General features: G+C 50.7%; 1 protein-coding gene across 3 annotated transcripts; it reads left to right on the top strand.

Annotated features, from left to right (window-relative positions):
* Positions 1-220: 220 nt before the first annotated feature.
* pex16 (peroxisomal biogenesis factor 16) lies at positions 221-26,094 on the top strand. 3 transcript variants are annotated; one of them, XM_078548779.1, is made up of 11 exons: positions 221-361; positions 2,765-2,800; positions 4,559-4,635; positions 7,022-7,155; positions 7,770-7,879; positions 8,554-8,646; positions 15,934-16,083; positions 17,008-17,080; positions 24,228-24,347; positions 24,736-24,800; positions 25,900-26,094. In XM_078548779.1, the coding sequence occupies exons 1-11, from the start codon at positions 247-249 to the stop codon at positions 25,956-25,958; spliced, it is 1,032 nt and encodes a 343-aa protein (XP_078404905.1). In that variant the 5' UTR covers positions 221-246; the 3' UTR covers positions 25,959-26,094. The 3 variants fall into 3 exon arrangements, 1 of the variants encoding a protein (XP_078404905.1); XR_013577538.1 differs by lacking the exons at positions 24,736-24,800; positions 25,900-26,094 and having other exon boundaries at positions 15,934-16,485; positions 16,523-17,080; positions 24,228-24,303; XR_013577537.1 differs by lacking the exons at positions 24,736-24,800; positions 25,900-26,094 and having other exon boundaries at positions 15,934-16,485; positions 16,720-17,080; positions 24,228-24,303.
* The last annotated feature ends 3 nt before the right edge of the window (positions 26,095-26,097 follow it).

Raw genomic sequence — 26,097 nt, forward strand, 5'->3', positions numbered from 1 at the left:
AAACTGAACCATTAGAGGTTACACTGGATCATTTGGGGTCACACTGGATCATTTGGGGGTCACACTGCATTACTGGGTATGTCATTTTTCCGGATGTTTTGCAGCTTTAGAGGCTCCGCCTCCTTTCACTGAGCTCTGGCCAATGGGCTTCAGACTTACACCAGCCAGCAGATGGACAAATGAGCAACTTTGTTACTTCAGAGTGCGCGGTGCCCCGGAAGCGGATGTTTCCTGGGTCAGGGTGTCATGGCGGACGAATTGCGGCGGCTTGCGCTCCGGTACCGGGATTACGTCATCAGGAACCCAGGAGCCGCCGCGCAGCTCGAGAGCTCCGTGCGGACCGTGAGCTATCTGCTGGCGGGTCAGAAACACCCCCTTAAATACCCCCAAATATACCCCTTAAATACTTCCAAATATACCCCTTAAATACTTCCAAATATACCTCTTAAATACCCCCAAATATACCCCTTAAATACCCCAAATATATCCCTTAATTACCCCCAAATATACCCCTTAAATACCCCCAAATATACCCCTTAAATACTCCCAAATATACCCCTTAAATACCCCCAAATATACCCCTTAAATACCCCAAATATATCCCTTAATTACCCCCAAATATACCCCTTAAATACTCCCAAATATGCCCCTTAAATACTCCCAAATATACCCCTTAAATACCCCCAAATATACCCCTTAATTACCCCCAAATATACCCCTTAAATACCCCCAAATATACCCCTTAAATACCCCCAAATATACCCCTTAAATACTTCCAAATATACCCCTTAAATACTTCCAAATATACCCCTTAAATACCCCCAAATATACCCCTTGAATACCCCAAATATATCCCTTAATTACCCCCAAATATACCCCTTAAATACCCCCAAATATACCCCTTAAATACTCCCAAATATACCCCTTAAATACCCCCAAATATACCCCTTAAATACTCCCAAATATACCCCTTAAATACCCCCAAATATACCCCTTAAATACTCCCAAATATACCCCTTAAATACCCCCAAATATACCCCTTAAATACCCTCAAATATACCCCTTAAATACCCCCAATTATACCCCTTAAATATTCCCAAATATACCCCTTAAATATTCCCAAATATACCCCTTAAATATCCCCAAATATACCCCTTAAATATCCCCAAATATACCCCTTAAATATCCCCAAATATACCCCTTAAATACCCCCAAATATACCCCCCATCCCCGGACCGGATGCTACCTGCTGGCGGGTCAGAAATACCCCCAAATATACTCCTTAAATACCCCCAAATATACCCCTCAAATGCCCCCCATCCCCAGGCCGTGAGCTACCTGCTGATGGGTCAGAAACACCGCCTCAAACACCCCTTTAAATACCAGCAAATACACCACCTTAAATACCCCCAGCTCCAGACTGTCTCCTGCTGGCGGGTCAGAAACACCCCCTCAACCCCAACCCCAGACCTCGTGTCCTATCTCATCTCAGGTCATTGAGGAGCGGGGTTAATACCCGAACCCTGATCCATAACGCCGGGCCATGCCTTATCTCATTGTGAGTCAGTGAAAGGGGACGGAGCCCCCCAGTGCCTGATCGCAGAGCAGATTAGTGAGGATGGGGGAGTTTGGTGAAACACTCCCACTCTGCCCTCCCGATTCTGGGGAAAGGAGTGTGGTTGGATACAGGGCCAATTGAGTGGCTATGGTCTAGAATGCACTACCTGAGAATGTGGGTGAGACAGGGTCAATCGCGTGGTTAGGATCTGGAATGCACTGTCTGAGAGAGTGATGGAGACAGGGTCAGTCGAGTAGTTAGGATCTGGCATGCACTGCCTGAGAATGTGGTGGAGACAGGGTCAATTGAGTAGTTAGGGTCTGGAATGCACTGCCTGATAGTGTGGTGGAGACAGGGTCAATCGAGTGGTTCGGATCTGGAACGCACTGTCTGAAAGTGCGGTGGAGACAGGGCCAATCGTGACTTTCAGAATGGAATTGGGTCATTATTTGGGAAAATATCCAAGGCTATGGGGAATTGCAGCGGATCGGACTAGTTGAGTTGCTTCTTCTGAGTGCCAGCACAAACATGATGGGTGGAATAGCCTCCACTTGTGCGGTAACCTACAATATTAGCTCTCCTGGCTCTGCCTGTAAGGGACTTGGAAAAATCACTTCCTTTTTACCTGCTTCTAGAAGTTCGAACAGATTGTTTTATATTGCTTGGCAGTTTACTTTCTGTCTTCTGTCTCTTTATCAATTTTAGGCTTTTGACTTTATTTAACTACATTGCAAGCCCCTTTTTATCTAACATGTTCCCTAACTCCTCTAATTAGCCATGACTGACCCACTTTAACCATGGAATTTTCCTCAAGTGAATGTATATTTGTTGAGAATTATCAATTATTTCTTTGTGTTCACCATTGCTTCTCTGTGTCGTACCTTTTAACTTAATTTTCCAAAATACCTCAGCCAACCCTTCTCTCGTGCCCCCCTATCTGACTTTATTTCAATTTAAGACCCTAGTTTCAAACTTCACAATATCACTCTTAAAATGAAATTCAATCAGATTCTGATCACTTTTCCTCTGCCACTTCTTTACTCATTTACCCTGCTTCCTCGCACAGTTCAAGATCTCAAATGGCTTTCCTGTAGTTGGTTCCTTGATATAATCCCTGAGCAGAGGCACCAAATGGGAGTTGGGGCGAATCACTCAGGTCACATATTGGCATGATTAAAGTGACAGAGTCTTTCCTTTCTCTTGCAGGGCGCTTTGCTGATTCTCATGAACTCTCTGAGCTTGGTATGTATTTGGGAGACAGGGGGAGAGGTGGTGGTGTAGTGGTAATGTCACTGGACTAGTAATCCATGGGCCCAGACTAATGGCCTGGGAACATGGGCTCAGGTCCCACTGCGGCAGCTGGTGGAAAATAAATTCAGCTCATAAATCTGGAATTGAAAGCTAGTGTCAGTACTGATGACCATGAACCTATCATTGATTGTTTTAAAAACCCACCTGGTTCATTAATGTCCTTTCGGGAAAGAAATCTGCCGTCCTTACCCGGTCTGGCCTATGTGTCTCCAGACCCACAGCAATGTGGTTGACTCTTAACTGCCCTCTGAAGTGGTCTAGCAAGCTACTCAGCTCAAGGACAATTAGGGATTGGCATCAAATGCTGGCCTTGCCAGTGACACCCACATCCCGCTTAAGAATAATGAAAAAAAGTGAGTGGGACTCAGGGTGGGGCAGTGCTGAGAATAGTATAAAAAGTGGTCCTACAGTTAATCACATCAACATAATTGAGCTGTGCCTGTACTGAGAACAGTCTGCTGATCACAGACAGACGGGTGTCTCTGTACTGAGAACAGTCCGCTGATCACAGACAGAAGGTGTCTCTGTACTGAGGACAGTCTGCTCTCTGTACTGAGGACAGTCTGCTGATCACAGACAGACGGGTGTCTCTATACTGAGGACAGTCTGCTGATCACAGACAGACGGGTGTCTCTGTACTGAGGACAGTCTGCTGATCACAGACAGATGGGTGTTTCTATACTGAGGAGTCTGCTGATCACAGACAGACGGGTGTCTCTGTACTGAGGATAGTCTGCTGATCACAGACAGATGGGTGTGTCTATACTGAGGAGTCTGCTGATCACAGATAGACGGTGTCTCGGTACTGAGGACAGTCTACTGATCAGAGATTGGGTGACAGTGACTGGGAATTAATTCCTGCTACCAGTTCATTCTTGGGACAGGAGAGTGGTTGAGAGGTTCCAGCAGACGGAGTCTTGAGTACACATGGAAGAAGTGTGAACTGCATAAAAATGGTGTTCCAGCCCCTGACCATCAGTCACTGGGGCTGTGATGTGCGTGCACTGTGGGCTGAGGCAAGTGGTAAGTTATGAAAAGAGATGGGGGTCCTGAAGCTTACCTCAAACTGGGGACTGGTACATAGTGGGATTCCCTTGGGCTCGGTACTCATATCATTGTTACTTCTGTTTTACATTACAGACTTAAACTTGCGTCTACAGGGCATTATTTTTAAATTGCAGATGAGACAGACGATGGGTTGTGAACTGTGAGCAAGATATTAATAGAGATTGATGAACTGGGTTGCAGTGAGTGGTTAGGATCTGGAATGTTCTTCCTGAGGTTGATTCAACCGTGGCTTTCAAAAGGGAGTTGGATCGTTATCTGCACAGGAGTATGGGGAAAGGGCAGGAGAGCGGGTTTGCTGAGCTGCCATCACAGAGTCAGCACAGTACTGACGGGACGAATGGCCAACTCCATTGTGATGATTCAAAATGCTAATCTTGAATGTCAATCACGCCCACGTCTCTGCCGCTCATGGTAAATGGTTGAAGGTGAGAATTAGGTGGATGGTTCTATATCTCTAGATGCCTGGTCATTTTGTCTCGTATGTGTCAGTGCGGTGACGATTGAGGGAGAGAGAGAGAGAGAGAGAGCTTCTATGGCTGCAGGCATAGCTTGTCTGTGTTGAGATAGTTGAGTGGCTTTGTTTTAGCCGTTATTTAACGTGAGTTTGTGTCTGTTTGACAGTCTACTCTGCGTCCAATTTGCTGGTGCTGGTGAATGATGGAATACTCAGGAAAGGCATCGCTCAGGTACCCCTGGCGGTAAGTGCAGCTTCACACACAATCTTTAAAGGACTATCACACTGTCAAAATCAAATACCGAATACGCACACGTCAAGAACTTCTCACTCAGGCATAAGATTAAAAATATGCTGACATTCAGTAATTTAACACCGTAACACGGTGCTGGTGTCTGTTATTCTTTATATAGACTTCTCGATTAGATTCCAGTCTGTAACTCACTCCCGAGTACTGTTATTCTATATATAAACCACCCCGAGCCCCTCGATTAGATCTCAGTCTGACTAATGTTCGGGGATTGTTCCTGTATATGCACTAACTGGTGTTCAGGGATTGTTCCTGTATCCACTCTGACTTCTGTTCAGGGATTGTTCCTGTATCCGCTCTGACTGGTGTTCAGGGATTGTTCCTGTATATGCACTAACTGCTGTTCAGGGATTGTTCCCGTATCCACACTGACTGGCGTTCAGGGATTATTCCTGTATCCGCTCTGACTGGTGATCAGTGATTGCTCCTGTGTCCACTCTGACTGGTGTTTAGGGACTGTCCCTGTATCCACGCTGACTGGTATTCAGGGTGTGTTCCTCTATCCGCTCTTACTGGTGCTCAGGGATTGTTCCTGTATCCGCACTGACTCGTGTGCAGGGATTGTTCCTGTTATCGCTCTGACTGGTGTTCGAGGATTGTTACTATATTCGTTCTGACTGGTGCTTGGGGATGTTCCTCTATCCGCACTGACTGGTGTTCGGGGATTGTTCCTGCATCCGCTTGAACTGGGGTTCAGAGATTGTTCCTGTATATGCACTAACTGGTGTTCAGGGATTGTTCCTGTATCTGCTCCAACTGGTGTTTTGGGATTGTTCCTATATCCGCTCTGACTGGTGTTCGGGGATTGCTCCTGCATCCGCTTGAACTGGTGTTTTGGGATTGTTCCTGTATCCACTCTGACTGGTGTTCAGGGATTGCTCCTGCATCTGCTTGAACTGGTGTTTTGGGATTGTTCCTGTATCCGCTCTGACAGGTGTTCAGGGATTGGTCCTGTATCCACTCTGACTGGTGTTTGGGGATTGTTCCTGTATCCACTCTATTTGATGTTCAGGGATTGTTCCTGTATTCACACTGACTGGTTTTCAGGACTTGTTCCTGTATCTGCTCTGACTGGGGTTCAGGGATTGTTCCTGTATCCGCACTGACTGGTGTTCAGTGATTGTTCCTGTATCCGCACTGACTGGCGTTTGGGGATTGTTCCTGTATCCGCACTGACTGGCGTTCGGGGATTGTTCCTGTATCCGCACTGACTGGCGTTCGGGGATTGTTCCTGTATCTGCTCTGACTAGTGTTCGGGGATTGTTCCTGTGTCTGCACTGGCTGGTTTCGGGGATTGTTCCTGCATCCACTCGACCCGGGGTTCAGAGATGTTCCTGTATCTGCACTGACTGGTGTTCAGGATTTGTTCCAGTATACGCACTGACTGGCGCTCAGGGATTGTTCCTTTGTCCGCTCTGACTGGTGTTCAGGATTGTTCCTGTATATGCTCTAACTGGTGTTTTGCGATTGTTCCAGTATCCGCTCTGATTGATATTTAGGGATTGTTCCTGTATCTGCACTGACTGGTGTTCAGGATTTGTTCCAGTATACGCACTGACTGGCGCTTAGGGATTGTTCCTTTGTCCGCTCTGACTGGTGTTCGGGATCGTTCCTGTATATGCTCTAACTGGTGTTTTGGGATTGTTCCAGTATCCGCTCTGATTGATGTTTAGGGATTGTCCCTGTATCTGCACTGACTGGTGTTCAGGATTTGTTCCAGTATACGCACTGACTGGCGCTCAGGGATTGTTGCTTTGTCCGCTCTGACTGGTGTTCGGGATTGTTCCTGTATATGCTCTAACTGGTGTTTTGGGATTGTTCCAGTATCCGCTCTGATTGATGTTTAGGGATTGTCCCTGTATCCTCACTGACTGGTGTTCAGGGATTGTTCCTGTTTCCTCACTGACTGGTGTTCAGGGATTGTTCCTGTATCCTCACTGACTGGTGTTCAGGGATTGTTCCTGTATCCTCACTGACTGGTGTTCAGGGATTGTTCCTGTCTCCTCACTGACTGGTGTTCAGGGATTGTTCCTGTATCCTCACTGACTGATGTTCAGGGATTGTTCCTGTATCCTCACTGACTGGTGTTCAGGGATTGTTCCTGTGTCCTCACTGACTGGTGTTCAGGGATTGTTCCTGTCTCCTCACTGACTGGTGTTCAGGGATTGTTCCTGTATCCTCACTGACTGATGTTCAGGGATTGTTCCTGTATCCTCACTGACTGGTGTTCAGGGATTGTTCCTGTATCCTCACTGACTGGTGTTTAGGGATTGTTCCATTATATGCTCAGACTGATATTGCTGCATTCTTTTTTCTGCAGTCTGATACTCAGCAGCGGTTAATGACATGGTTGACGGTATTGGAACATCTGGAGGTTTTCACAGAAATGAGCTCGTCCAAGTTGTGGGGTGAGAGCTGTCGCTGGGTGGTGATTATCATAATCCAGTTGGCAAAGTAAGTCTACCTGTCAGCCTTTACTCGCAATCTCTGTTGTCCTCACTCCCAGCTCAGCTTTCAAATGAGCCCCATTTCAGGCCCTTTGTCTTCCTGAAGCAGTTGTGGACCTGTGTCTGTGCAGTCTCTGAATCTTGGGCCCTGATCATCAGTCAGCCCAGCACACAGCTTGAGTGTGGCACTCAGTATCGCTCCCTCTACACCCCAACTCTCCACCATTAATCCTGGTCCTCTCCATTTCCAGTCTTCACTCTGCTACTTTCAGCACTGCATCCAGCTCCTAAACACCAACCCCTTTGCCCAAATCCTGACTCTTGTCCCCACCCCCCACTTTCCTGATGTGGCGTTCTCACCAATACCCCACTCGCTCTGACTCATCTCTTCGTGTCCCACCCCCTCTCCCCCAACCCCCACTCTTTCTGATTCCCGTCCCAGGTTCTCCAAACCCCATTTTACACCCCCTCAGGTCCTTCCCCCTCGCCCCTCCCCACCCTCCGCCTCTCCAAACAGCTGTTGATTATTCTTTGTTTGTTTGATCTTCTTGTCTTTCTGATGGCTCTGATCTCCAGACAAGAGGAAACCTTGACTCTGCTTGAATATCCTTATGCTTTCAGAGCTACCCTGAGGATCCTGCTGTTGCTCTGGTATAAGGCTGGAATCCAGACATCTCCCCCCATCACGCCTCTGGACAGAGAGAGACATCTGCGCAGGAGCAATATTGAAGGTGAGAGAGCAGCTGCTTAGCATTCAGAAGAAGGAGCAGCCACCAGAAGAAATGGTGAGAGAGAGACAGACAGGCATGCCTCATGCAGCCACCCCTCCCCCAACCACCCCCCCACATTCCCCCTCTGCCATCCTCCCCCTCCTCTTTGGACCCCACCTCCCCCACAACCCATCCCCTTCTGCCCCGCTTCCCCCTGTGCCTACTACCCCCTCCTCCTGGGTTTTTTTGCCCTCAGCCCCCTCCCCTGAGCCTTCTTCCACCTCCCCTATGCCCTTTGGCCCCTCCCCCTGCCCCCTCCCCCATACCCCCTCCCCTGTGTCCTCTGCCTCCTTCACATATTGCTCTCCACCCCTTCCCGCTGCACTCTGCACCTCACACCCACCCTGCAACCCCCTGCTGCCTTCCATCCGACTCCCTCTCCTATGTCCTGTGCTGACTTCCTCCTGCCCTCTCTGCCCCCACCTTCCACCGCTCCCACCTTTGCACCATCTGACTACCTCCTCACCCCTTTCCACCCAGAATCCCTGCCGACTTCCCCCCAGCTTCCTCTGCCACCCCACACTATGGAATCTGCCCCCTCTCCCTGTTCAGCTGCGCGGCCTGCTCCCTCCTCCCTCCCGTTTCTACTCTTCCAATTAACACACATTCTCTCTGTAATCTCTTTCATTTAACAGAGAGCAGCACAGATGGTGAAGAAACCTTGCAGACTAGCTATGGCACATTTACTGGACAGCGTTCAAGGAGGGTACTCCGGACCCTCGACCGCAGTGAGTATCTCCTCCTTATATCTATTGTGTGTATGACTCCATCGTGTCCACTTCATATTAACATATTGAAGATTAGTTCTGGCTCATTAGTAACTCTCTGCTCTTGGAGCCTGAGGGTAATAAGTTCAATTTGCCACTACAAGAAATGCTGCACTGTCGGAGGGTTAGTACTGAGGGAGCACTGCACTGTCGGAGGGTCAGTACTGAGGGAGTGCTCCACTGTGCGAGGGTCAGGACTGAGGGAGTGCTACACTGTCAGAGGGTCAGTACTGAGGGAACACTGCACTGCGAGGGTCAGGACTGAGGGAGTGTTGCACTGTCAGATGGCCAGTACTGAGCGAGTGCTGCACTGTGCGAGGGTCAGGTCTGAGGGATTACTGCACTGTCGGAGGGTCAGTGCTGAGGAGGTGCTGCGCTGTACGAGGGTCAGTACTGAGGGAGTGCTGCACTGTCATAGGGTCTGTACTAAGGTAGTGCTGCACTGTTGGTGGATCGGTACTGCAGGAGTGCTGCACTGTCCAGTGGTGGTCAGATGGTCAGTTCCGAGGGTGTGCTGCACTGTCGGAGGGCCAATACTGAGGAGTGCTGAGGGTCACAGGGTCACTACTGAGGAGTGCTGCTCTGTCAGATAGTCAGGACTGTTGGAGGGTCAGTACTGAGGAAGTACTGCACTGTGTGAGGGTCTGGACTGAGAGAGCATTGCACTGTTGGCAGGTCAGTACTGAGAGAGCACTGCACTGTCCAAGGGTCATTACTGAGGGAGTGTTGCACTCTTGCAAGGTCAATACTGAGGGTGTGCTGCTCTGTCAGATGGTCAGTACTGAGGGAGAGCTGCACTGTCGGAGGGTCAGTACTGAGGGAGAGCTGCACTGTCGGTGGCTCACTACTGAGGGACTGCTGCAATGTCAGGTCATACTGAGGGCGCGCTACACTGTAGGAAGGTCAGCACTCTGGGAGTGCTGCACTATCTGATGGTGGTTAGTACTGAGGCTGTGCTGCATTGTTGAAGGGTCAGCACTGAGGGAATGCTGCATTGTCAGATGGTCAGGACTGTGTTAGTGCTGCACTGTTGGAGGGTCAGTACCGAGGAAGCACTGCACTGATGGAGGCCTGCTCTGTCGGACTCTCAGCACCGAGGAAGTGCTACACAGTCAGTGGGTCAGAACTGAGGGAATGCTGCTCCGCCAGAGGGTCAGTCTTCGAGGAGAGCTGCACTGGCGGAGGGTCAGAAATGAGGGAGTGCTGCACTGTCGAATGGTCAGTTCTGAGGGAGTGCCGCACTGCCGGAGGACCAATACTAAAGGCAGGCTGCACTGTCCGAGGGTCAGTACTGAGGGAATGATACACTGTCGGAAGGTCAGTATCTGAGTGAATGCTGCACTGTTGGAGGGTCAGTACTAAGGGAGTGCTGCGCTGTCGGAGGGTCACTACAGAGGGGATGCCACACTGTTGGTGGTTCAGTGCTGAAGGAGCACTGCACTATCAGAGGGTCAATACTGAGGGAGTGCGGCACTGTGCGAGGGTCAGTACTGAGGGAGTGCTGCACTGTCAGAGGTTCAGTAATGAGGGAGCGCTACACTGTGGGAGGGCCAGTGCTGAGGGAGTGCTGCGCTGTGGGAGGGTCAGTGCTGAGGGAGTGCTGCACTGTCGGGGGGTCAGTGCTGAGGGAGTGCTGCACTGTCGGACAACAAGTACTGAGGGAGTGCTGCATTGTCAGAGGGTCAATACTGAGGGAGAACTGCACTATCCGGTGGTGGTCAGTACTAAGGCTGTGCTGCATTGTTGTAGGGTCAGTACTGAGGGACTGCTCCACTGTCGGAGGAGCAGTACTGAGGGAATGCTGCAATCTGCTAGGGTCAGCACTGAGGGAGTGCTGCACTGTCGGAAGTTCAGTAATGAGGGGGTGCTGTACTGTTGGAGAGTCAGTGCTGAGGGAGTACTGCACTGTCGGACGGTCAGTGCTGAGGGTGTGCTGCACTGTCGGAGGGTCAGTGCTGATGGAGCGCTGCACTGTCATAGGGTCTGTACTAAGGTAGTGCTGCACTGTTGGTGGATCGGTACTGCGGGAGTGCTGCACTGTCCAGTGGTGGTCAGATGGTCAGTTCCGAGGGTGTGCTGCACTGTCGGAGGGCCAATACTGAGGAGTGCTGAGGGTCACAGGGTCACTACTGAGGGAGTGCTGCTCTGTCGGATAGTCAGGACTGTTGGAGGGTCAGTACTGAGGAAGTACTGCACTGTGTGAGGGTCTGGACTGAGAGAGCATTGCACTGTTGGCAGGTCAGTACTGAGGGAGCACTGCACTGTCCAAGGGTCATTACTGAGGGAGTGTTGCACTCTTGGAGGGTCAATACTGAGGGAGTGCTGCTCTGTCAGATGGTCAGGACTGTGTTAGTGCTGCAGTATCGGAGGGACAGTACTGAGGGAGAGCTGCACTGTCGGAGGGTCAATACTGAGGGAGATCTGCACTGTCGGTGGCTCACTACTGAGGGACTGCTGCAATGCCAGGTCATAATGAGGGGGCGTTACACTGTGGGAAGGTCAACACTCTGGGAGTGCTGCATTATCTGGTGGTGGTTAGCACTGAGGCTGTGCTACATTGTTGAAGGGTCAGCACTGAGGGAATGCTGCATTGTCAGAGGGTCACTACTGAGGGAGTGCTGCTCTGTCAGATGGTTAGGACTGTGTTAGTGCTGCACTGTTGGAGGGTCAGTACCGAGGAAGCACTGCACTGACGGAGGCCTGCTCTGTCGGACTCTCAGCACCGAGGAAGTGCTACACAGTCAGTGGGTCAGAACTGAGGGAATGCTGCTCCGTCAGAGGGTCAGTCTTCGAGGGGAGCTGCACTGGCGGAGGGTCAGAAATGAGGGAGTGCTGCACTGTCGGAGGACCAACACTAAGGGCAGGCTGCACTGTCCGAGGGTCAGTACTGAGGGAACGAAGCACTGTCGGAATGTCAGTATCTGAGTGAATGCTGCACTGTTGGAGGGTCAGTACTAAGGGAGTGCTGCGCTGTCGAAGGGTCAGCACAGAGGGGATGCCGCACTGTTGGTGGTTCAGTGCTGAGGGAGTGCTGCACTGTCGGAGGACCAATGCTAAGGGCAGGCTGCACTGTCCGAGGGTCAGTACTGAGGGAACGATGCACTGTCGGAAGGTCAGTATTGGAGTGAATGCTGCATTGTCGGAGGGTCAGTACTAAGGGAGTGCTGCGCTGATGGGCGGTCAGTACAGAGGGGATGCCGCACTGTTGGTTCAGTGCTGAAGGAGTGCTGCACTGTTGTAGGGTCAGTACAGAGGGGATGCCGCACTGTTGGTGATTCAGTGCTGAGGAAGAGCTGCACTATTGGAGGGTCAATACTGAGGGAGTGCGGCACTGTGCGAGGGTCAGTACTGAGGGAGTGCTGCACTGTCGGAGGTTCAGTAATGAGGGAGCGCTGCACTGTCGGAGGGGGAGTACTGAAGTGGCGCTGCACTGTGTGAGGGTCAGTACTGAGGGAGTGCGGCACTGTGCGAGGGTCAGTACTGAGGGAGTGCTGCACTGTCGGAGGTTCAGTAATGAGGGAGCGCTGCACTGTCGGAGGTGGAGTACTGAAGTGGCGCTGCACTGTGTGAGGGTCAGTACTGAGGGAGTGCTGCACTGTGCGAGGGCTAGTACTGAGGGAGTGCTGCACTGTCGGATGGTCAATAATAAGGGCAGGCTGCACTGTCAGAGGGTCAGCACTGAAGGAGCGCAGCACTATGCGAACGTCAGTACTGAGGGACTGCTCCACTATCGGAGGAGCAGTACTGAGGGAATGCCGCAATCTGCTAGGGTCAACACTGAGGGAGTGCTGCACTGTCGGAGGGTCAGTGCTGAGGGAGTGCTGCACTGTCGGAGGGTCAGTGCTGAGGGAGTGCTGCACTGTCGGAGGGTCAGTGCTGAGGGAGTGCTGCACTGTCGGAGGGTCAGTGCTGAGGGAGTGCTGCACTGTCGGAGGGTCAGTGCTGAGGGAGTGCTGCACTGTCGGAGGGTCAGTGCTGAGGGAGTGCTGCACTGTCGGAGGGTCAGTGCTGAGGGAGTGCTGCACTGTCGGAGGGTCAGTGCTGAGGGAGTGCTGCACTGTCGGAGGGTCAGTGCTGAGGGAGTGCTGCACTGTCGGAGGGTCAGTGCTGAGGGAGTGCTGCACTGTCGGAGGGTCAGTGCTGAGGGAGTGCTGCACTGTCGGAGGGTCAGTGCTGAGGGAGTGCTGCACTGTCGGAGGGTCAGTGCTGAGGGAGTGCTGCACTGTCGGAGGGTCAGTGCTGAGGGAGTGCTGCACTGTCGGAGGGTCAGTGCTGAGGGAGTGCTGCACTGTCGGAGGGTCAGTGCTGAGGGAGTGCTGCACTGTCGGAGGGTCAGTGCTGAGGGAGTGCTGCACTGTCGGAGGGTCAGTGCTGAGGGAGTGCTGCACTGTCGGAGGGTCAGTGCTGAGGGAGTGCTGCACTGTCGGAGGGTCAGTGCTGAGGGAGTGCTGCACTGTCGGAGGGTCAGTGCTGAGGGAGTGCTGCACTGTCGGAGGGTCAGTGCTGAGGGAGTGCTGCACTGTCGGAGGGTCAGTGCTGAGGGAGTGCTGCACTGTCGGAGGGTCAGTGCTGAGGGAGTGCTGCACTGTCGGAGGGTCAGTGCTGAGGGAGTGCTGCACTGTCGGAGGGTCAGTGCTGAGGGAGTGCTGCACTGTCGGAGGGTCAGTGCTGAGGGAGTGCTGCACTGTCGGAGGGTCAGTGCTGAGGGAGTGCTGCACTGTCGGAGGGTCAGTGCTGAGGGAGTGCTGCACTGTCGGAGGGTCAGTGCTGAGGGAGTGCTGCACTGTCGGAGGGTCAGTGCTGAGGGAGTGCTGCACTGTCGGAGGGTCAGTGCTGAGGGAGTGCTGCACTGTCGGAGGGTCAGTGCTGAGGGAGTGCTGCACTGTCGGAATGTCAGTACTGAGGGAGTCCTGAACTGTCGGAGGGTCAGTGCTGAGGGAGTGCTGCACTGTCGGAGGGTCAGTAGTGAGGCAGTACTGCACTGTCAGAGGCTCACCATTGAAGGAGTGCTGCACTGTCAGAGGGTCACTACTGAGGGAGCGCTTCACTGTCGGGTTAGTACTGCGGGCGCTCTACACTGTGGGAAGGTCAGTACTCTGGGAGTGCTGCACTATCCGGTGGTGGTCAATACTGAGGCTGTGCTGCATTATCAAAGGGTCAGTACTGAGGGAGTGCTCCACAGTTAGAGGGTCAGTACTGTGGGATTGCTGCACTTTTGGAGAGTCAGTACTGAAGAAGCGCTGCACTCTCGGAGGTTCAGTATTGAGGGAGCGCTGGAGTGTGGGTGGGTCAATACTGTGGACAGCTGCACTATTCGGGCATAGTCAGTACTGAGGCAGTGCTGCACTGTCGTAGAGTCAGTACTGAGGCAGTGCTGCACTGTCGTAGAGTCAGTACTGAGTGAGGGCTGGTCTGTCAGGAGGTGAGTTCTGAGGAAGTCCTTCACTGTCGGAGGGTCAGTGCTGAGGCAGTGCTGCATCATGGAAGCTTCAGCACTGAGGGAACACTACAGGGTCAGTACTGACTGAGGGTGTGCTGCACTGTCAGAAGAGTCTGTACTGAGTGAGGGCTGGTCTGTCAGGAGGTGAGTTCTGAGGAAGTCCTTCACTGTCGGAGGGTCAGTGCTGAGGCAGTGCTGCATCGTGGAAGCTTCAGCACTGAGGGAACACTACAGGGTCAGAACTGAGGAAATGCTGCTCTGTCAGAGGGTCAGTAATGAGGGAGTGCAGCACTGTTGGACAGTTGGTACTGAAGGAGTGCCACGTTGTCAGAGCGCCGGTAGTCACAGAATCCTGTACTGTCAGAGGGTCAGGACTGAGGGAATGCTGTACTCTGAGGGGGGAGTACTGAAGGATTGCTGCACTGTCGGAATGTCAGTACTGCGGGAGCGCCGCACTGTCAGAGGGTCAGTACTGAGGGAGCGCTGCAGTGTCAGAGGGCCCACAGTGATGGAGGCCTGCTCGCTCGGACTGTCAGTCCTGAGGGAGTGCAGCACTGTCAGACGGTCAATACTGAGAGAGCACTGCACTGTCGGAGGATCATGACTGAGGGAATGATGCACTGTCAGAGGGCCAGTACTGATGGAGTGCTGCTCTGTTGGTGGGCCAGTGTAAAGGGAGTGCTGCATGGTTGGAGGATCAGTCCTGATGGAGTGCTGCCCTGTCAGTGGATCAGTACTGAAAGAGTGCTGCACTGTCGGAGGGTCAGTACTGAGGGGATCCTGAACTAACGGAGGTTCAGTCCTGAGGGAGTGCTGCACCGTCGGAGGGTACACACTGAATGAGTGCTGCACTGTCGGAGGGTTAGCAATGAGGGAGTGATGCACTGTCGGAGGGTCATTATTGAGGTAGTACTGCACAGTCGGAGGGGCAGTACTGAGGGAGTGACGCACTGTCGGAGGGTCAGTACTGAGGGAGGGCTGCACTGTCAGAGGATCTGTACTGAGGGAGTGGTGCACTGTCAGTGCGTGAACACTGAAGGAGTGCTTCACTGTCAGAGGGACAATGTTGAGGGAGTGCTGCATCTTGGGAGGGTTAGCACTGAGGCAGCACTACACGGTCAATGGGTCAGAACTGAGAGAATGCTGCTCCGTCAGATGGTCAAGGAGCAGTCGTTGAGTGCTGCACTGTTGGAGAGTCAGTAATGAGGGAGTGCTGCAGTGTCAGAGGGTCCACACTGATGGAGGCCTGCTCTATCGGACTGTCAGTCCTGAGGGAATGCAGCACTGTCAGACGGTCAGTACTGAGGGAATGCTGCACGTACGGAGGGTTAGTCTTGAAGGAGTGCTGCAGTGTCGGTCAGTTCTGAGGGAGTGCTGCACTGTCGGAGGGTCAGTAATGAGGGAGTGCTGCACTATCGGAGGGTCAGTACTGAGGGAGCGCTGCACTTTTTGAAGTTAACATGATGAACGACATGCTGCTAATGGCAATAGTGGTTCTCTGGCTCGGTTCCTGGGACACCCAGTCCTGGTACTTTATAATGCTCTCTCTCTGGATGTATCCTCCTGAGCTCTATACCCCTGTGATTGCTCCCCAAAAGAAAGTCATTTACTGAGCTGGAAATATCAGCCGGTTCAGCCTTGTCCTAAGTATATTAGCTTATAACCTCACAGGTGTGCATGCAATCAGAGTCTATGACAAGTCAGTTGGAAGGAAGAAATTGAATTAAAACAGCAGCTTTCCCCATCTCAGGTGCTTTGATAACATTTTACACTCAGACCAGATATAATATGGAGTCTTTTTGTTCCAGCTCCATCTCTGCAGTTCCGTCGCTGGGGAATTCCTCAGGAGGTGGAGAGACACCAGAGATCACAGGTGGAAATTCAGCACCCTCCGACCCTGCTCAGCCATCAGGAGACCCTGGCCGAGTCACTGTACATCACCCGGCCATTGTTACACCGTATCCTACACTGCAGCAGGGCGAGGCCAGTCAGCGCCTTGAATCTGTTAAACGGGAACAAGAGCCCTTCAGCCTCTCAAGTCCATTATGCAAGAACAGTAGGAGGCCATTGTGCCCTTCAAATCTGATATACAGTATCAGCAGGAGGCCATTCAGCCTCTTGGATTTGTTCTCAGGAACAGGAGGCCATATAGCCCCTTGAGTCTGTTAGTCAGGAACAGACAGCCATTTAGCCCCTCAAGTCCATTACTCAAGAATAGGAGGAAGCCATTCAGTCCCTCAAGCCCATTACTCACGATTAGAATGGGTTCATTCAGCCCCTTGACGTTTGCGTAGGAACAGGAGGCCATTCAGCCCCTTGAGTCCATGACTCAGGAACAGGAGGCCATTCAGCCCCTTGATGTTTACACAGGCACAGGAGGCAATTCAGCCACTCAAGTTCATTACTCAGGAACAGGAGACCATTCAGCCCCTTGACGTTTACACAGGAACAGGAGGAGGCCATTCAGCCCCTTGAGTTCATTACTCAAGAACAGGAGGCCATTCAGCCCCTTGACATTTACGCAGGAACAGAAGGCCATTCAGCCACTCAAGTCTATTATTCAGGAACAGGGGGAGGGCGTTCAGTCCCTCGAGTCCATTACTCAGGAACAGGACGGTGCCATTCAGCCCATTGACATTTACATGGAAATATGAGGCCATTCAGCCCCTCGAGTTCATTGCTCAGGAACAGGAAGAGGCCATTTAGCCCCTTGAGGTTTACATTGGAACAGGAGCCCCTTCAGCCTCTCAAATACATTCGTCATTAACAGAAGGCAGACATTCAACCCCTTGATGTTTACGTTAGGAACATAGCCAGCTGCCCTGAGCCCTGGGCTTCCAGTGTGCTTGAATGTGTTATTTTCCTTAGTCCCAAGCTCCCAGTCATGGCATTAGGAATATGGGGACAGAAATCCTGGAAGCCATGGCTCATGTCTGGAATCCTGGACATTGCGAGGTGAGTTAGAACCCACACCACACTGAGTCCACATGTAAAGAGTGTCTAAGGAGAGGGGATACAGCGCACTGACCTATTAAACGGAATCAGAGTTATACTGACACCAACGCACTGACCTGTTAACCAGAATCAGAGTTAGACTGACATCAGTGCACAGACCTGTTAACTGGGATTGTAGTTAGACTGACACCAGCGCACTGACCTGTCAACCGGAATAAGAGTCGTACTGACACCAACGCACTGACCTGTTAACCAGAATCAGAGTTAGACTGACATCAGTGCACTGATTCTGTTAAATGGAATAAGAGCTATACTGACACCAGCGGACCGACCAGATAATGGGAATCAGAGTTATACTGACACCAGTGCAGTGACCTGTTAACCGGAATCAGAGTTATACCGACACCAGCGCAACGACCAGTTAACCTGAATCAGAGTTAGAATGACACCAACGCACTGATGTTAACCGGAATCAGAGTTAGACTGACACCAGCGCACTGACCTGTTAACCAGAATCAGAGTTATACTGACATCAGCGCAAAGACCAGTTAACCGGAATCAGAATTAGACTGACGACAATGCACTGACCTGTTAACTGGAATCGGAGTTATACTGACACCAACGCACTGACCTGTTAATTGGAATCGGAGTTAGACTGACACCAGTGCACAGACCTGTTAACTGGGATTGTAGTTAGACTGACACCAGCGCACTGACCTGTCAACCGGAATAAGAGTCGTACTGACACCAGCGCACTGACCTGTCAACCGGAATCAGAGTTAGACTGACACTAGCGCACTGACCTGTTAATCGGAATCGGAGTTATACTGACTGCAGTGCATCGACCAGTTAACTGGAATCGGAGTTATACTGACACCAGCACACCGACCAGTTAATCGGAATCAGAGTTAGACTGACACCAGCGCATTCACCTGTCATCCGGAATCAGAGTTAGACTGACCAGTGAACTGAACTGTTAACCGGAATCGGAGTGAGACTGACACCCGCGCACTGAATCTGTTAACCGGAATAAGAGCTATACTGACTTCAGCGCATCGACCAGTTAACTGGAATCGGAGTTATACTGACACCAGCACAACGACCAGTTAAGCAGAATCGGATTTAGACTGACACCAACGCACTAACCTGTTAACCGGAATCGGAGTTAGACTGACACCAGCGCACTCACCTGTTAACTGGGATTGTAGTTGGACTGACACCAGCACACTGACCTGTCAACCAGAATGAGAGTTAGACTAACACCAGCACACTGAACCTGTTATCCGAAATAAGAGCTAAACTGACTCCAGCGCAATGGCCGGTTAACCGGAATCGGAGTGAGACTGACACCAGCGCAGTGACCTGTCAACCAGAATCAGAGCTATACTGACACCAGCGGTCCGACCAGGTAATCGGAATCAGAGTTAGAATGACACCAGCGCATTGACCTGTCATCCGGAATCAGAGTTAGACTGACACCAGCGCACAGACCTGTTAACTGGGATTGTAGTTAGACTGACACCAGCGCACTGACCTGTCAACCGGAGTGTTATACTAACATCAGTGCAGTGACCTGTTAACCGGAATCAGAGTTATACCGACACCAGCGCAACGACCAGTTAACCTGAATCAAAGTTAGAATGACACCAACGCACTGACCTGTTAACCGGAATCGGAGTTAGACTGACACCAGCACACTGAATCTGTTATCCAGAATAAAAGCTATACTGACTCCAGCGCAACGACCAGTTAACCGGAATCAGAGTTACACTGACACCAGCGCACTGACCTGTTAACTGGGATTGGAGTTAGACTGACACCAGCGCACTGAACCTGTTAACCGGAAAAGGAGCTATACCGACACCAGAACACCAACTAGTAAATTGGAATCGGAGTTATATTGACACCAGCGCATTGACCTGTTAACCAGAATCAGTTATACTGACACCAGCGCAACGACCAGCTAACTGGAATTGGAGTTAGACTGACACCAGCACACTGACCTGTCAAACGTAATCAGAGTTAAACTGACACTAGCACACTGACCTGTTAACCAGAATTGGAGTTATGCTGACACCAGCACACCGACAAGTTAATCGGAATCAGAGTTAGAATGACACCAGCGCATTGACCTGTCATCCGGAATCAGAGTTAGACTGACACCAGCGCACAGACCTGTTAACTGGGATTGTAGTTCGACTGACACCAGCGCACTGACCTGTCAACCGCATAAAGAGTCGTACTGACACCAGCGCACTGACCTGTCAACCGGAATTAGAGTTAGACTGACACCAGCGCACTGAATCTGTTAACCGGAAAAGGAGCTATACTGACACCAGCGCAAAGACCAGTTAACTGGAATCTGAGTTAGACTGACACCAGCACACTGAATATATTATCCGGAAAAAAAGCTATACTTACTCCAGCGCAACGACCAGTTAACCGGAATCGGAGTTACACTGACACCAGCGCACTGACCTATTAACTGGAATCGGAGTTAGACTGACACCAGTGCACAGACCTGTTAACTGGGATTGGAGTTAGACTGACACCAGCGCACTGAATCTGTTAACCGGAAAAGGATCTATACTGACACCAGAACACCGGCCAGTTAATTGGAATCAGAGTTGCACTGACACCAGCGCAACGACCAGTAAACTGGAATCGGAGTTATACTGACACCAGCGCACTGACCTGTCAACCAGAATCAGAGTTAGACTGACACCAGCGTACTGACCTGTTAACCGGAATCAGCGCTAGACTGACACCAGCGCACCGACCAGTCCACCGGAATCGGAGTTATACTGACACCAGCGCACTGACCTGTTATCCGAAATTTGAGTTAGACTGACACCAGCGCATTGAATCTGTTATCCGGAATAAGAGCTATACGGACTCCAGCGCATCGACCAGTTAACTGGAATCGGAGTTATGCTGACACCAGCACAATGACCAGTTGACCGGAATCGGATTTAGACTGACACCAACGCACTGACCTGTTAACCAGAATCGGAGTGAGACTGACACCCGCGCACTGACCTGTTAACCGGAATCAGATTTATACTGACACCAGCGCACAGACCTGTTAACTGGGATTGTAGTTAGACTGACACCAGCGCACTGTCCTGTCAACCGGAATCAGCGCTAGACTGACACCGGCGTACCGACCTGTTAACCGGAATCGGAATTAGAGTGACACCAGCGCACTGAATCTGTTAACCGTCATAAGAGTTATACTGACACCAGCGCACTGACCTGTTATCCGGAATCAGAGTTAGACTGACACCAGCGCATTGAATCTGTTATCCGGAATAAGAGCTATACTGACTCCAGCGCATCGACCAGTTAACTGGAATCGGAGTTATACTGACACCAGTTAACCGGAATCGGATTTAGACTGACACCAATGCACTGACCTGTTAACCGGAAACGGAGTTATACTGACAACCGCGCACTGACCTGTTAACCAGAATCGGAGTTATGCTGACACCAGCACACCGGCCAGTTAATCGGAATCAGAGTTAGACTGACACCAGCGCACTGACCTGTCAACCAGAATCAGAGTTGACTGACACCAGTGCACTGACTGTTAACCGGAATCGGAGTGAGACTGACACCCGCCCACTGAATCTGTTAACTGGAATAAGAGCTATACTGACTCCGGCGCAACGACCATTTAACTGGAATCGGAGTTATACTGACACCAGTGCACTGACCTGTTAACTGGAATCAGATTAATACTGACACCAGCGCACTGACCTGTTAACCGGAATCGGAGTTGACTGACACCAGTGCACTGACTGTTAACCGGAATCGGAGTGAGACTGACACCCGCCCACTGAATCTGTTACCCGGAATAAGAGCTATACTGACTCCAGGGCATCGACCAGTTAACTGGAATCGGAGTCATACTGACACCAGCACAACGACCAGTTAACCGGAATCGGATTTAGACTGACACCAACGCACTGACCTGTTAACCGGAATCGGAGTTATACAGACACCAACGCACTGACCTGTTAACTGGAATCGGAGTTAGACTGACACCAGCACACTGAATCTGTTATCCGGAATAAAAGCTATACTGACTCCAGCGCAACGACCAGTTAACCGGAATCGGAGTTACACTGACACCAGCGCACTGATCTGTCAACCAGAATCCGAGTTGACTGACACCAGTGCTCTGAACTGTTAACCGGAATTGGAGTGAGACTGACACCCGCGCACTGAATCTGTTAACTGGAATAAGAGCTATACCGACTCCAGCGCAACGACCAGTTAACCGGAATCGGAGTTATACTGACACCAGCGCACTGACCTGTTAACTGGGATTGTAGTTAGACTGACACCAGCGCACTGACCTGTCAACCGGAATCAGATTCCGATTGACACCAGCGCACTGACCTGTTAAGCGGAATAAGAGCTATACTGACTCCAGCACAGTGACCAGTTAACCGGAATCGGAGTTATACTGACACCAGCGCACTTACCTGTAACTGGAACCGGAGTTATACTGAAACCAGCACACCGACCTGTTTACCAGAGGCAGAGTTAGCCTGACACCAGCGCACTGACCTGTTAACCGGAATCTGAGTCATACTGAGACCATCGCTCTGTCCTGTTTAGCGGAATCTGAGTTACACTGACCCCTGCGCTCTGACCTGTTAACCGGAATCTGAGTTAGCCTGACACCAGCGCACTAACCTGTTAACTGGAATCTGAGTCATACTGAGACCATCGCTCTGACCTGTTTAGCGGAATCTGAGTTACACTGACCCCTGCGCTCTGACCTGTTTACCAGAGTCAGAGTTAGCCTGACACCAGCGCACTGACCTGTTAACCGGAATCTGAGTCATACTGAGACCATCGCTCTGTCCTGTTAACCGGAATCGGAGTTAGACTGACACCTGCGCAATGAATCTGTTAACCGGAATAAGAGTTATACTAACACCAGCGCACTGACCTGTTAACCAGAATCTGAGTCATACTGAGACCATCGCTCTGACCTGTTTAGCGGATTTTGAGTTGCACTGACCCCTGCGCTCTGACCTGTTAACCGGAATCAGAGTTAGACCGACACCAGCGCACTGAATCTGTTAACCGGAGAACGAGCTATACTGACACCAGAGCACAACTGTTAATTGGAATCAGAGTTAAACTGACACCAGTGCACTGACCTGTTTCCCAGAATCAGAGTTATACTGACACCAGCGCAACGACCAATTAACCGGAATCGGAGTTAGACTCACACCAACGCACTGACCTGTTAACCGGAATCTGAGTTTTACTGACAACAGCGCACGGACCTGTTAACCGGAATCGGAGTTTTACTGACAACAGCGCACGGACCTGTTAACCGGAATCGGAGTTTTACTGACAACAGCGCACAGACCTGTTAACCAGAATCAGAGTCATACTGACACCAGCACACTGAAGCTGTTAACCGGAATCAGAGTTAGACTGACACCAGTGCACTGACCTGTCTACCGGAATCAGAGTTAGACTGACACTAGCACACTGAATCTATTAACCGGAATAAGGGTTTTACTAACACCAGCGCACTGAATCTGTTATCCGGAATCAGAGTTAGACTGACACCAGCGCACTGAATGTGTTAACCGGAAAAGGAGCTATATTGACACCAGAGCACCGACCAGTTAATTGGAATCAGAGTTATGCTGTCACCAGCGCACTGACCAGTTAACCGGAATCGGATTTAGACTGACACCAACGTACTGACCTTTTAACCGGAATCGGAGGTGTACTGCCACCAGCGCACTGTTCCCTTAACTGGAATTGGAGTTATACTAACGCCAGCGCACCGACCAGTTAACTGGAATTGGAGTTAGACTTACACCAGCGCACTGACCTATTAACTGGAATCGGAGTTATACTGACACCAGCGCACCGACCAGTTAACCGGAATTGGAGTTAGACTGACACAAGCGCACTGACCTGTCAACCGTAATCAGAGTTAGACAGACACCAGCGCACTGACCTGTCAACCAGAATCAGAGTTAGACTGACACCAGCGCACCGAGCAGTTAAACCGAATCGGAGTTATACTGACACCAGCACACTGGCCTGTTTACCGGAATCGGAGTTAGACTGACACCCGCGCACTGAATCTGTTAACCGGAATAAGAGTTATACTGACACCAGCACACTGACCTGTTAACTGGGATTGGACTTAGACTGACACCAGCGCACCGAACAGCTGACTGGAATCGGAGTTATACTGGAACCAGCACACCGACCTGTTTACCAGAATCAGAGTTAGCCTCACACCAGCGCACTGACCTGTTAACCGGAATCTGAGTCATACTGAGACCAGCGCTCTGATCTGTTTAGCGGAATCTGAGTTATACTGACACCAGCGCTCTGACCTGTTAACCGGAATCAGAGTTATACTGACACCAGCGCACTGACCTGTTTATCGGAATTGGAGTTAGACTGACACCCGCGCACTGAATCTGTTAACCAGAATAAGAGTAATACTGACACCAGCGCACTGACCTGTTAACCGGAATCGGAGTTATACTGACACCAGCGCACTGACCTGTTAACCGGAATCGGAGTTAGACTGACACCCGCGCACTGAATCTGTTAACCGCAATAAGAGTTAGACTGGCACCAGCACTTTAAAACCTGTTATCCGAATTAGGAGCTATGCTGACTCCAGTGCAATAACCAGTTAACCGTAATCGGAGTTATACTGGCACCAGCGCACTGACCTGTTAACCGGATTCTTAGTTATGCTGACACCAGCACATCGGCCAGTTAACTGGAATCGGAGTTAGACTGACACCAACGCACAGAACTGTTAACTGGGATTGGACTGAGACTGACACCAGTGCACTGACCTGTTAACCGGAATCGGAGTGAGACTGACACCAGCGCACCGACCAGTTAACCGGAATCGGAGTTAGACTGACACCAGTGCACTGACCTGTTTCCCAGAATCAGAGTTATACTGACACCAGCGCACAGACCTGTTAACTGGAATCGGAATTAGACTGACCCCAGCGCACCGACCTGTTAATTGGAATCGGAATTAGACTGACACCAGCGCACTGATCTGTCAACTGAAATCAGAGTTATACTGACCCTGTTGCCTTGTATCCTGTAATCGATGTGTTTCCCACAGCTTGAGTTTGATGAGAGATCCCAAGCAGATGAGACAGCCTGAGCGTGCTGAGCTGCGTCGAAGGACCTTCCTGTTGTTGTATTACTTGCTGCGATCCCCATTCTACGATCGATACGCTGAGTGAGTGACACTTCCTTTTTGGTTTATGGTTGTGTTGGGTATTTGGGCCCCCATTTACAGGGCCCTGGAGGGTATCTAGGCTGTTTTCACAGCAGTGGGAGGATCTGGGCACCCATTTACAGGACACTGGGGGGTATCTGGGCCCCTATTGACAGGACATTGTGAGCATCTGGACCCCTGTTTACAGGACACTGGGAGGGTATCTGGGCCCTGTTTATAGGATATTGAAGGGAGGTATGTGGATCCCTGTAGGTATTTTGTGTGCACACCTCAAGGTCCTGGGACATATCTGTTTAGTGAGCTCCAGCTACCCCCTCCTCCTTGTAACCAGTCCCTGAGTGATGATGATCCTAGGGTTGCCTCTCAACAAAAGTGTTCCTCTTTCCAGGACTAAGATCCTCTTCCTGCTCCGGGTGCTCGCTGATTATGTTCCAGGAGTTGGCCTGGTGGCTCGTAAGTACTGATCGTTGCACAAATGTATTTCTGCTGTGGGATTAATGACTTCAGAGTAAAGGAACCTGTAGGAAACAGCGATCAAAACAGAATTTCATATTCAGCCTGAGGGTGAGACGTGTGGGTCTAAAACTAAGGTCTTACCCTTGTAATTGCGTTTATTTAAGTTTGAGGGCAAAGTTGGCTTAAGTGAACTGGGAAAATAAGTTAAAAGGTAGGACAGTAGAGAGACCGTGGCAGACATTTAAGGTCATGGCTCTCAGCAAAGATATGTTCCATTGAGAGAGAAAGACTCCATGAGTGGGATGTACCATCCCTGTTTAACTAAGGAAGTTAAGGATAGTATCAAATAGAAAGAAAAGGTCTACAGTACTGCAAAGATTGGTGATAAGGCAGAAGATTGGAGAGGCTTTAAAGACCAGTAATGAATGCAAAAAATGAGAGTGAAATGAGAGTAGAGAAAAAGCTAGCTAGAAGATCCTGAGGGGACTTAACAGGGTGGATGTTGAGAGGATGTTTCCCCTTGTGGGAGAGACTAGATCTAGGTGACACAGTTTAAAAATTAGAGATTTCCTTTTTAAGATGGAGATGAAGAGAATTTTTTTTCTCTGAGGGTCATTGGCCTGTGGAATTCTCTTCCCTAGGGAGCAGTGGAGGCTGCATCACTGAATACATTCAAGAAAGATTTTTAATTGAAAAGGGTGTCAAGGATTAATGGGCAGAGGCAGGAATGTGGAGTTCAGGCCCCAATCGGATCAGGCATGATCTGATTGAATGGTGGAGCAGGATCAGGGGGCCCGAATAGCCTACTCCTGCTTCAGATTCTTGTGATTCCTTCTCTTCCTCTCTGCAACCCTGATGCAGTATGGTGGGAAAGAGCAGGAACCACACACAGAGAAGCAGTTATTGGGACAAAGACCCCCTGGAGGTTTGGGTGTGGTCCCCAGAGAAGGGGAGGAGAGGATGTGGGTATGGACAGGGACCCTAGGAGGATGTCAGGATCCAGGGTACTGGGTGGTGGTGGGGACGGGGTCTGTGAGTTCAAGGAACCCTGAATCCGGATGTTTGATCTGATGATGCTGATCTCTCTCTGTTCCAGGTCCAGTTATGGATTATTTACCAGTTTGGCAGAAGATATATTTTTATAATTGGGGCTGACCAGCCTATCGCCAACATATTGGAAAGTAAATTGTACTGTTCATTATCAACTGTATTCAACCAGCATTGTACAAAGCTTGGCCCATCAGAGATTCCCTTTCCTGTGTGTCATCCAGAAACGGTGCAACCGAGACCAGCT

The sequence above is a fragment of the Cetorhinus maximus genome, chromosome 9 (assembly GCF_964194155.1).
Source record: "Cetorhinus maximus chromosome 9, sCetMax3.hap1.1, whole genome shotgun sequence".
NCBI classification, from domain to species: Eukaryota; Metazoa; Chordata; class Chondrichthyes; order Lamniformes; family Cetorhinidae; genus Cetorhinus; species Cetorhinus maximus.

Bases quoted from the DNA above. Each gene is read 5' to 3' on its own strand.
- pex16 (XM_078548779.1), top strand. From the start codon at position 247: ATGGCGGACGAATTGCGGCGGCTTGCGCTCCGGTACCGGGATTACGTC. The intron at 7,880-8,553 runs GTGAGAGAGCAG...TTCATTTAACAG, and splicing joins GCGCAGGAGCAATATTGAAG to AGAGCAGCACAGATGGTGAA. The intron at 8,647-15,933 runs GTGAGTATCTCC...TTTTTGTTCCAG, and splicing joins ACTCCGGACCCTCGACCGCA to CTCCATCTCTGCAGTTCCGT.